At 37.5% G+C, this 13,106-nt stretch overlaps 1 protein-coding gene across 1 annotated transcript; it reads right to left on the bottom strand.

Moving 5' to 3' along the window:
* Positions 1–10,470: 10,470 nt before the first annotated feature.
* On the bottom strand, positions 10,471–11,004 carry LOC149201732 (uncharacterized). The gene has a single exon (XM_089401344.1). It carries the CDS (start codon positions 11,002–11,004, stop codon positions 10,471–10,473), a length of 534 nt encoding a protein of 177 aa, XP_089257470.1.
* Positions 11,005–13,106: the final 2,102 nt, after the last annotated feature.

Genomic DNA, 13,106 nt, shown 5'->3' with positions numbered 1-13,106 from the left:
TTCTGTTGAATGTTGAGGGTAATGGGACTAGTGTTGGTAGTATTTTTTGAGCATTGGTTATTGGAGGGTGGCATTCTGTCTATGTCGTCCCCTGTCTACCATTTTGTGACGATCGGTAGAGGGATTTCAGTCAGCCCAGGTGCAGGTGGTAATTTTTGCAAGGAAACACAATGTAAGAAGTTGTGGGATCAGGGTTCGAGGTGGTAACTTCCTGAGTCTCGCAGTGGTGTATTTGCTTGGGTGGTTCACCAATAGTTGGGGGAAGTTGGAAGGATGGAAAATTGGGGGTTTCTTACAACTTCTTATACCTTGGTAAGTCATAGTTATCCTGCTCTTAAGAGAAGTTCTGCTATTTTTCTTGGTTGAATGGTTTTTTGCTTGGCTGGCCAGTCAAATTTTGTTAGGTTTTTATCAATAAGTTCAATGGTGAGAAGTGGAGAGGATCTTGAGAGCTACACTCCCCAGGAAATCATTTGGGTGTGTTAAATTGTAGTAAGAAAAGGATTCATTTGACTTGTTCCTTAGTCAAATGGACAAACTTGAATTTCCACTTAAGGCAAATGACTTTAGTTGTAGTTAACAGGAGTAAAATGGCTAAGCTACTCAATTAAGTCATTCAATTTGAGTTTGTGGGCAAGAAGTAGAGTTGTGCATGAGTTTATTGCTAAGGTCTAACAATCTAGTGGAGTTATATTTAGTGAAACTTAGTTATCTAAGCTCTAGTCTAGAATAGATTTAACATGAGTTTAGTTGAGTAGTTGTAACTATTGTTAACTCACCGATATCTCAACTAACTAGTAAATTTACTAAAAGTATCCCTAGTCATGCATGCAATTTGAATTGCCTAATTGAGTGGAAGAAAAAGGCATATATGTAATCATTATTGTATACTAGTGAGCGTACAGTGTTTGCATGTAGAAGGTGAGCTAATTTGTCCTTGGAATTGTGCAAGGAAATATGAACTCTCCTATTCTTTTGGAGTAGGAATTATGCAAAGAAATAGGAGGAATCAAGAGGCCTATTTTGCATAAGTATTGAGTAGAGCAGACTCAGTAGAAGGAGATTAGTATTGCATTGCAGGTTGAACTTCAAAGGATTGAAGTTGTCATTCTAATAGATCATTTTTCTCATCTTATATAATACAAACATAGGAGGGGTTTTTCCTAGTTGGGTTCCCTAGTAAAAGGAATTTTCATTTTGATTAAATGATTACATGTGTTTCTATTGTATGGTTTCCCTTCTGCAACTTGAGTAGACTAATTTTTTGTCTATTGATTTCAGTCTGATTTCAGTAGCAACTGCAAAATTCAATTTATTTCTACATGGTATCATAGCTATTGAAAACTACATGGAAACCAAGTTCCTTATCATCTCTTAGAGAAATTTTGAATAACAGAGTTTGTGGTGCACGAATTCAAATTCTACAAGTGCAGGAATTCGAGTGCAGTAACAATGTCTTTCAATTAATTGAGGCTTGAGTATGCATTGGAGGGAACTTCAAATTTCATTGCTTGGAAAGACAAGATTGAAGTTGTGTTGGATGGCAATGAGATATTAGAGTATACACAAAATGATATTCCAAAACTAGCAGCATCAGATGCGCAACAGCTGGCTCAATGGAAGAAAGATACAACAAATTCTAGGAGGATTATCGTGGAAGGAGTCATAGCCCATGTGGTTTCAAATTTTCATGGGAAGAAAATTTATTATGTTATGTGGAAAACCCTCACAAATCTATTTGAAAGTAGCAGTGATGCTAGAAAATTAACATTGCAAGATAATTTTAGGAACATTCGAATGAATAAAAATGAAATTTTTGTTCAATACCTATCTAGGTTCACTCAAGCGAGAGATGAACTTAGAGGAGTTGGAGAAAATGTGTCATCATATGAACTTGTGAGCTTAGAACTCCTTGGTCTTCTGAAGTCCTAGCATAGCTATTAGGATTCATTTAATGGAAGAGACAATTTTGCAGATTAGGAGAGACTTTGGTCTGACTTGGTACAGGAGGAGATTATAAGAAACACTAGAGATGGTGTCACATCCATAATTGATGAGGAAGTAAACTTTTCTTTAGCAGACAAAGGAAAGAAAGCTAAAGGAAAGAAGACCCAAGGCAAGGCAGAATCCAACCAGAACCATGGCAAGAAGAAAGACCTCAGTAAAATTAAATGTTTTCACTTCCATGAGTATGGACACTATGCAACCAAGTGTCCACACAAGAAATCCAGTAAGAAGCCTGCAATGGGAGCACGAGGAGATGCTCTCACAAGACAATTTGAATTGGATTTCACCCTCATTACTTGCATGGAAAGTATTGTATGAGGTAGTGTATGGTATTTTTGTGTTGTACAATAACCCCCAATTTATTTATTTTTAAATAGCTTAGGAGATTATTGTATAAATAAATAGGGACCCTTAAAAATTAGAAAAACATAGGAATATAGTTTAGTTTAGGGTTTTTGTTAAGAAGAAATTTGATTTTTTAATAAAAGAATCCTCACAAAAGCTTGAGTGACTTGAATAAGTCTTACCTTAAAAGAAAACTCGACAATATCACATATCACAAAGTTTCAAAGAGACAAAGTTTCATTTACCCTTTCGAAACTTGTGATTGTGATAAAAGATAGCCCCCAAGGACCATAACATATCTATTCCTTAAAAAAGCTTAAGTATTGATTATATTCCTTTACGGAAAAAATTCCCCGCATCGAAATCTTATAACAAAAGAGGTATATCATAAGACCGAGGAACATCCCAATTGCGAAACGCAATAAGCTACCAGACTCGACAAAACAATAAAATGCACTCTTTAAAAATATTGCGTTTGAATAAATCACAAGAGTATAAACATGATCCCTGCTCGTATCATTCCCAATTTCCATGATTGTGATAAGGCTATTTCTTAAAGAATGTGCCTAAGGAAAATCATAAAGCTAAAGCTAAAAAACAAAAGTCGCACTTAATAATAAACCCATGGGCCCACTACAATGCCAATCACTTCTCACAAATTCACAATCGCTTAAAGCTTTCGACCATATCCATTCTCCGTTACTCCCAAAACTGTCGATTGCGATATTACAATGATGCGATTATCGCAATGGCACATCTCTCATACTTAATAAGCTGATACAATGATATTGCCATCGCATATTGGCAGGTTAATTAAAGAATAAGTTTTATTTATCATTTGAAAAGGTTTTGCGATGCAATATATTAATGAATAATAAATAACCACGCGAAGACATGATTTTGGTTATTAAGGGATTCTAATGGTATTTATGATTTCAAATCCCAAGGATATTTGATGGCCTGTTTCGATTGATTCGCATTTAAACTTCCCTTTCTGTCATTTCAAAGCTATATTTGTTTGTATGCTTCCACTTTTAACTCCTATTTCTCTTCATTCCTCTATATTCTCAATTTGCAGGTTTCACCCGAGAAATAATTGTGTAACAAGATGACTAAGTTGAAGAAAGGAAAGAAACCCAATGAAGCTACACAATATTCTACATCTAATGTAACATAAATTCCCCCATTCTTCTTAGACATGACATGCACTATCGACAATGATACTTCTTCATGGGAAAACATGTAACAATTGTTGGAGAGCGAGGGTCCTAGGATAATCCAAAGTAAAACAACAACAGACGCCACTACCTCTTCAAAAGCCTCCCAGTTTGAAGCTGCAAGTTCTTTCCCTCACATAGTTGTTGCTAGACCGAAGATTTTACCATACAGGGATATGGTAAAATGGATAATAGACAATATTAACATTGTCGACCAGGCATTCCAGACCTCAAGGCAAACGGTTATTGGGTCCTTCACATCAAAAGACTTGAAGAGCACGTATCATATACCAGACCCACAGAAGGTATATGTTAAAGCCTTCCTCGTGATTTTGCAACCGAGAATGAGGAACCATCTGACCCAATTAAGCAATGGAAGTCAAATAATTGTTAAGAGAGAAGGAAGAAAGAATACAGCCATTAGAGCAACATTTAGCAGAAGAAAGCCAGAGTGTCGACCATCAAATGAAGGCACAAATGGCCCAATTATAGCAGATCTTTGACCAATTGAAGCTCCAATACCAAGTAGAAGCAAGTGCCAAAGATAGTCAAATACAACAGTTGTAGTTTTCTATGGATCAGTTGAAAGATAATCCTAAGGTTGAGGATTTTATAAACGAAGCATTAGAACTCAATTATTTATTATTTAAGCAACAAGAAACATTATGTCAGAAGATATCAATCATTAATACAATGTGCAAGGAAAGAGATTCACTAATGAATCAAGCATTTGATCTAAGGATCAATTTTAATGAGATTGATGATAAGATTTCACGATACATAACATGGCAAGATACTCTAGAGAGCAGAGTAATAGATCTTCCCAAGATAGAGGAATCTCATAAAGACATCCTCTTTACCGATTATGATATTCATCTAAAGAAAGCAGAAAGAGCAGTTTCAAGAGCAACTGATGCTGCAAATAATATCATTGAAACCATCAATGATAATTTTCCCAATGCTAATTTGATATGGGAATGCCCACCTGGGAGTCTCCCCGATATCAGAGCCCTAGAAACACACTGGCAAGAAACTTTCAGAGCAAGAGAAGAGGCGATTAAATAGCTAACAAAACTTGACTAGGAAGTATATTAGAGATATCTGATAAAGCCACATAGTCAGTGGCTAATGCTATGCTACCTCGTTGACTCATCCATGCACATGCTTCCTACTCTCTCAGATGCAGTGTATACAGGACAATTGCGCATGAGGAAAATTCAGCCTCTTGTAGTCAAGCCAATGATGGATATCTACGAGCTTAGACAACGAATGAAGGAATAGACACCATTACAAACTTGAGGTCATCATTTCAATAATTTATGTTTTATGTACTTCTTTCACTTATTTTAAGGATATTTGTTTAAACCTCCTTAGAACTTTCACGTAATATCTATTGTTGTACTTTATTTTTATTAGATAAACCATTTCATGTCTTTGAAGAAAGGGTACCCAATTTTATAAAGAAACACTTTAAAATCTTTCACTTATGTACTTTCAAAGTTTATCCTACTAGAATGAATCTATCAGAGTCTTGATGTTTTATGAAGAAGGCTTTTGGAAGCTTGCACTTTTGTACTTTTGGAAACCATCTTAATGAAAAAGACTGGACTAGAGCTATTTACTTCATGAGAAGAGTTATATGCATCGGGTACTTCTATCATTGTGTATTTATTTGTTTATGAATTGATAGCCATTTCTCTTTATATTGTTTATCATATGTATCTCTTTTCATGTAGTTTTGTATTCATTCACTTCTGAACATGCTTGGACTGTTATCTTTAATACATTGATGAAAAAATGTTTGAACGATATTTGATGCGATATATGTTTAACAATTATTTTGATTAACTATTTAATCAAAATAATTATTTTAAAGGCTTTTCATTTCTGTTAGTGTTTGATTAATCTTCATTATCATACACTAAAGATAATCATTGTAGATCGCATAAGTATAAGTAAAATCCCAGGTAATATATAGATAGGTTAAATATACATGTATTTCAATTGAAAACCACCCCATCTATCACTTAGTTTTTGGTAATCAACACCCTATCCATCCTATCACATTTTTTTGGGAAATTGATCCCATTATATCCAGTCAGAGCCACTAATCCAAATGGATAAGGGATAGTATTTAAGTCCACAACCCAGTGGTTTTCCCCCATGTTGTTGCAACGATGTTCATGGCTTCAACAGGTACTTAGACTCTGGTGCTTCATTTCATATCACACGAAATAAGGAGTTCTTCAACAACTTAGAGGAGAAGGACCTACAATTACGCATAGAGCTTGGTGATGATGCAAGGTATAGAACCAAAGGGATTGGCACTATCACTATTAAAAGGGAGTCAGGATCCCATATTCAACTAAAGAATGTAATGTATTTTTCTGGTCTGAATAAAATTTTAATTTTTGTAGTTTTACTTGAAGACAAAGGATATGATGTGGTGTTTAGTAAATGGAAGGCATATATAAAGCAAGTTCCTACTGAACAAGTAAAACAAATTGGTGTTCAAGTTAAAATTCTCTACAAGCTAAAGGTGGATGCACACATTGCATTGAGTAGCAAGGAAGAACATGTTTAGGGATGAGATGTTGGAGAGCTCTGGAATAGGCACATGGGGCATCTACACCATGGAGCTTTGAAAATAATGCAACATATCACCACTAGACTTCCAAAATGTGCCCTTGATCAACATGATGTTTGCAAGGGATGCACTCTTGGGAAATATTTTAAATCTTCCTTCTAAGGCCAAGATAACAGAGCTGGAAATATCTTGGAGCGAGTTCACTAAGATGTGTGTGGACCATTTTCCACAATCTCAACTACAAATCATGGGTATTATGTGATCTTCATAGATGAATTTTCCCACAAATGTTGGATCTATTTTATGAAGAAAAAATATGAGGTATATTCAAAGTTTATTGAATTTAAATGCTTAGTTGAAAACAAGACTGGAAATAAAATTAAATCCCTAAGAAGTGATAATGGAGGAGAGTATGTGTCTAATGCCTTCAAAGAATTACGTGTCAATGAGCGTATTATAAGGGATTTAATTACATCCCACAACCCATAGAAAAATGGGGTTGCAGAGAAGAAAAATAGAAGTATTATAGGAGTTTCTATAGCAATGTTGCATGACTAGGGATTGCCAACATCCTTGTGGGAAGAAGCTTGCAATACAACTATTTATTTGCAGAACAGGAACCTTCACAAAATTCTTGGAATGATTACAACTTAAGAGGCTTTCTCTAGGAGCAAGCCGGATGTCTCCCACTTTGGTATTTTTGGATCAATATTCTATTGTCATGTATCTAAATATAGCAGGAAATAGTTGGAGCCCACTGTAGAGAGAGAGATCTTTATAATATACATAGAGACTCCTCATATTTATCGAGTGAACATGCCCTCACTCAGGAAGACTATGATGAGGGGGGATGTGATATTTGATGAGGAGAAAGCCACGGGGAGATCTCTAAAGAAAAAGTTGAGCATATTACTAAAGGATATTTTTAGTTCCAAAGGAGGAGCCTTAGTTAGATCCATAGAGACATCTTTCTCAAAGGTAAGGATACATTCCAGGAGGAGGATGTGGAGGAGTAGAGAGCAGGCCGAGTGGCGGCACCCATTTACACACACCCTTCCATAGAAGGGAGGAAGAGGACCAAGATGGTTGATAGGTTGGTGCAGGAATCTCAGGAGTAGGTTGGAGCTCTTAGCTCCTTGTGCATATAAAGGAGATTATGTGACATATATACAAGATATATAGCACTCATGAAATAACTAATTGATTATGAGCCATCTTCCTTTGGAGACGATATTTCTCAACAATCATGGATAGATTCCATGGTGGAGGAGTATGACTCCATCATGAAGAACAATGTTTGGGAGGTTGTGCCTAGACCTGAAAACAAGTCAGTTGTTGGTTCCAGGTAGTTATACAAGATGAAAATGCAGCTGATGGAATTGTTGATAAGTACAAGGCTATATTTGTGGCCAAAGGCTTCTCATAGGTGGATGGATTTAATTATGAGGAGATTCTTTCCCCTATGGCAAGATATTCTTCTACCATAACCATTCTTGCATTGGCAACACAATTGGGGTGGAGAATCCACCAAATGGATGTTAAAATTTCCTTCCTCAATGGAGTGGTTGAGGAAGATATTTACATTGAGAATTCCAAGGGGTTTGAGACATTTTATAGGGAGGCACATGTGTATAGACTCAAGAGAGCCCCCTATGGTCTCAAGCAGGCACCTCGTGCTTGGTACATTCACATAGGTTCCTATCTAAGTGGATTAGGATTTACAAAGAGTGAAGCAGATGCCAATCTCTACTACATTATGATAGATGGCAGTATTCTCATGTTAGTCCTTTATGTGGATGATTTGATCTTGATAGGAGATCAAAGTTTGATCCAGTATTGTAAGGAGAACCTTGCAAGAGAGTTCGATATGAAGGGTATGGGTTTGATGCACTACTTCCTTGGCTTGGAGGTGTGGCAGGGAGATGGAAAGATATTTGTTGGACAGGGGGAGTACACCTTTGAAATCCTTCAAAGATTCCATATGCAAGATTGCAAACCCATGGATACTCCTCTAGGTACTAACTAGAGGAAAGAGGACTCTTATACAGGTGAGGTAGTAGATGGGACTATCTACAAAAAAATGGTGGTGTCCTTGATGTAATTGGTGAACAAAAGGCCTGATATCTATTTTGTTGTTAATCATCTTAGTCAGATTATGGTGGAGCCTACCAAGCTTCACTAGAAAGCAGTAAAACATGTTCTCAAGTACCTTAGAGGCATAACAAATTTTGGTTTATGGTATAGGAAGACTAATGGAGTGAAGCTCCAAGGTTTCACATGAAAATTGGGCAGGGAATCCCTCAGATGGGAAGAGCACATCGAGAATTGTCTTCAGTGTTGGGTAAGAATTTGTTTCTTGGTATAGTAGGAAACAGAGATATGTAGCACTCAGGTCAGCAGAGGGCAAGTATATGTTTGCTAGTCAAGAAACATGCGAGGTTATTTGGATGAGCAAGATCCTAGTTGGTCTCTTCAGTCATGGGATGGATCCTACATTGATCCACTGTGATAATCAAAGTTGTATAAAACTCTATGAAATTCTAGTGTTTCATGATAGGTCTAAGCATATAGACATCAGGTACCATCACTTGAGAGATTGTGTGGAGAGGAGGATTGTCATGTTACAGTGCATTCCTACAGAGGATAAAGATGTAGACATTTTGACAAAGGCTTTGTCAAGGGAAAGTTTGAGTTCCATAGGAGTAGGATTGGGGTTGTTCAAAACCCTTTTCTTGCTAAGCGAGAGTGTTAAATTATAGAAAGGTTGAGCCCACTGGGACATGGGTCCATGAGGCCATGGAGTAGTGCATCCTGAAGCAAACCGTGGTCTAGGGGAGGAGGTTGATCAACTCATTGTGCACTCTCCAGGCAGAATTTAGATGTCGCCTCCCTTCGATTTCTTGAATGATGTACTTTGATAGATTTCAAATCTTTTGGAGAAAATGGACCGAGTTTGGCATGAGGATAGGAATGAGGTTATCGTTTCATGAACAACCTCCAACAGAACTAGTGGTGTATGCTAGATAATGTGGTGTTGTTGCATTGTGGGAAAATAAGGATCTTAGAAATTCTAGTGCACTTGGAAGTCTGAATTGATCATATGGAAGCGCATGTTCACGAAGATTTCCATGCTCCCTTGGCTCCTGGTAATAGGCAAGGTGATCATGCCCTGATCCTCCTTTGGCATTAGTGATGAAGATTGGGTGTTTTTAGGTTTAGGGATTTTTTCAGTTATTTTGAATTATTTGTTTCTAACTATCTAGTTCTCTCAGCATATTTGTAATGTGGTTCTATTTTTAAGTGTGGTTGGAATGAGGACCATAATTTTGTGATCTGTGATTGTCACGACGTATTCTAGACTTGAATTAATATAAAACGTTAATTCAAAATAAATAAAAAATAAAAAACTATTGCAATGTAAATAATATAAAAATAAAAATAAAAAGAAATAGTTAATATTTCCTATAATAATTAGTGGAACTATATCTTAAAAAAAATATTTTTAATAATATTTAATCTTGTTTTCATAAATAAAACCAAATAATATATATATATATATATATAGATATATATAATAATAATAAATAAATTATATATATATATATATATATATATATATATATATAATTTATTTTTTATTATATATATATATGGCAGTTCCTAAAACACCATGGATGGAAAGGATCTACCATCTTTGTAAGAATATGAACATCGAGAATGAAAATCACTTCCTCTTAGAGTGCCCTGTGTACAACCACATTAGATCTCAGTTTCATAATCTTCGTCGCAATATGACCTTCCTAGCCTTTTACGATGTCAAAATTATAGTGAGCTCGGGAGGCTTCTCTCCAAGCTTTTTGAGCATAAGAATAAAATTTTAAATCAAACTAAATAATTCATTTCTTTAGGTTTGATAGACCAAAGCTTGGTCTCAGTGATTGTTTTTTTTTATAGAAACGGTTATGGGGTGTTTATATTCATCTTGGCCTGAATGCCAAAAATTTGATTACATTAAGGACTTCTGTGTCCTGTTGCATCGCTCTGCTGAGAATGAGAGTGCAGCTGAAGCTTGAAGACTTCTTCCTTGATAAGGGATTTATGTTTTCAAATTTAGAGATTTTTCCCCACTTGAAGATACCAACAAATTTATTTAAGAGTAAGTAGTAAAACATGACAATAATCAGCTTATGGGATGGGTTCCCATGATCCCTCTTCGCCTTTCATCTTGACCCCGGTAGAGAGAAGGGCAGCTTTGTTGGCTTCATTGTCCGCCTCTTTATTATGAGTTCTCAATACATGATAGTAATTCAGCTTCTAAAAAGTGTTTTCTAAGCCCTTGATTCTGGATATCAGCCTTGCTAGATTAAGATCCAACGCTGGGGAGTTTGAAATCATTGCGTTTATAATGATCTGGGAGTCGCCTATAACAATAGCTTCACTTATATTTAGTTCTTTGAGGATCTTGAGGCCTTGAAAGAGGGCCAAAGCCTCAGCTTGAATGCTAGTTGAATGTCCAAGCCCCTGAGCAAAGGAATGAATTTTTTCCCCAGAAGGATTTACCACAACACCTCCTGCACCAGCTTTGCCCGGATTTCCCTTTGCTGCCCCATCAAAGAAGAGAGAATGTCTTGAGTGCACTTTGAGCCAGTCTTGAAAATCTATTTCAGTTTTCCTTATTTGCCAGTCCTGAAGAGAAGGAGCATTTCTGACTGCTGGTTGAAATTGCAAGTCAAGGAATGATCCCCAAGCAATGTCTTGTTGGCTAAGATTGGAGTCATCTTTTATATCTGTCAAGCACTCCTTAATATGGCATTTAATTTTGATTTCTAAGACCTTGTGATTCTGCATAGTGTTTCTGAAAATTCTTCTATTCCGTTCAAGCCATATCTGCCAACAAAGAATCTTTGGAAGGATAGCCCATGCAGTTTTGATTACCTGATTTTTAGGAGGCTGGCCAGGATATTTGATTGCCCAATTTGAAAAAAGTTCGGCAGTGGAACAAGGCAGCTGAAAGTTGGGATCCAAATTATGAATGAAGGAGAACCAGATCTGCTTAGAAAATTTGCACTCAAGAATTAAGTGGACTGTTGTTTCTGCGTTTTCTTTGCACAGCGAACATATGGAGGGACCGTGGAATCCTTTTCTCTACAAGATGTCATATGTTAGAATTCTGCCATGGCAAAGAAGCCAAGCAAAGAAATCGACCTTGGGCCATGAAGGGAAATTCCAAACTCCCTGCCAAGGAGCTGGGTCGGGGGGGACGTAAGGTCTCTCATTCAGCTTGATATATCCCATGGAGACAGCATAGCCTCTAGTATTCGACCCCCAACCTTTCAAATATATTTTCCTCATGTGTGTGGGCGCCAAGCCATGAAGAAGATCAAGCAACGTGGACCATTCTTTGAGTAGATGAACCGGCACTTCAATGTTTTTCCAGCCTGCCCAAACAGAGTCGCTCCAATGGGATATATCCCACAACGTACACAGGCCCTCTCTGTCCATCCAGCATCGCAGCGCTCTAATGGAAGCTCTGTCTTCAATAGGGTCCTTATTCATGATTTTATCAGTCCATATATTTATCTTTTTTCCATTGCCTGGGATCCAGTAGGAATGTGCTTTGATTAAGGGAGCAGCTTTAACAAACAGGTTGAGGAAGGACGAGTTGGGCATGTGAATCACATTGTCTAAACAGCTTGAACGCGGACCTCTGAAATACTTTTTCCAGAGAGCCAATTGGGCCCAGCCAGGCTTGGGCGCAATGATCCTCCAGACGATCTTAGCTGCCATAGCCACATTTTGCTAACAGAGATTTTTGAAGTTCAATCCACCCTCCCATAGAGGCTTGGAGATGGTTTCCCAGCTGATGAGGGGAATCTTTTTTTCATTCTGTTTTCCGCCCTTCCAGAAGAACCTGCGCATGAACTCTTCCATTTTTTTTAAAATGGTTGCTGGAGAGAGAAGCCCAGCAAAGTGGAATAGAGGAAGGCTAGTGAGAACGGATTTTATTAGGACAAACTTGCCTGCAGAATTGAGCCAGGAGTAGCCCCAGGCTTGGATCTTGGACTTGAATTTTTCAAGCTGAGGGAGCCAATCTTTGCTTGTAAGTTTCTTATGAAAAACAGGGAGGCCCAGATATTTGAAAGAGGTCCAAGAAGAGGAGGCTGCAAAACCCAAACATCGAGAGATAACGGAGAGCAATCTGGGCGTAGTATTCCAGCTGAAGATGTGGCATTTGTTCTTATTTACAACGCTGCCTGAGACCTCACTAAATTCATCCAACACAACTTTAAATTTAGAGGCAGAGGTGAGAGAGTGTCATCCGCAAATAAGGCATGGTTTATGTTTTTAACCCCTCTTGCAATACAGAGTCCATTAATTTCTTGATCTTGCATCTTTTTGTCTAACAGAAAACTAAGAATAGAGGCTTGAATGACAAAAACCATAGGGGAAAAGGGACACCCCGGCCTAAGTCCTCTCGAAGCTTTGAAAAAATCAGTGGCTCTTCCATTTACAAGAGGAGAAATCCATGGCTCTGAGATGCATGCCCGGACCCATTTAATGAAGTTTTCCCCAAAACCAAACTTGCTCATGACTTTTAAAAGAAAACTATGATTTACACGATCAAAGGCATTTGCTAAATCAAGTTTGATCACCATACCTTGTTCTTTTCGAAGAAGACTAGAGTGGATTGCCTCTTGAACTAGGGTGAAGTTGTCCACGATCTGCCTTCCTTTAATGAAGCCTCCTTGATTCTCCAGAATTATTCTGGGAAGAATGGGCTTCAGTCTATTTGCAATTACTTTGGTGATTAGCTTGTACCCAGTGTTGCATAAGGAAATCGGACGGAATCTACTGAAGTTGTTGGCGCCTTTTTCCTTGGGTATAAGGGCTAAGAAGGCGGAGTTTGTACTGCCTCCTATTTTCTGAGCATTCTGGGACTTTTGGACCAT

This window comes from Pinus tabuliformis, chromosome 2_1, assembly GCF_031772625.1.
Source record: "Pinus tabuliformis cultivar Carrire ecotype Pingquan chromosome 2_1, CPIR1, whole genome shotgun sequence".
NCBI classification, from domain to species: Eukaryota; Viridiplantae; Streptophyta; class Pinopsida; order Pinales; family Pinaceae; genus Pinus; species Pinus tabuliformis.
The sequence above is the reverse complement of the archived record's forward strand: the minus strand, read 5'-3'. Positions and strand labels throughout refer to the sequence as shown.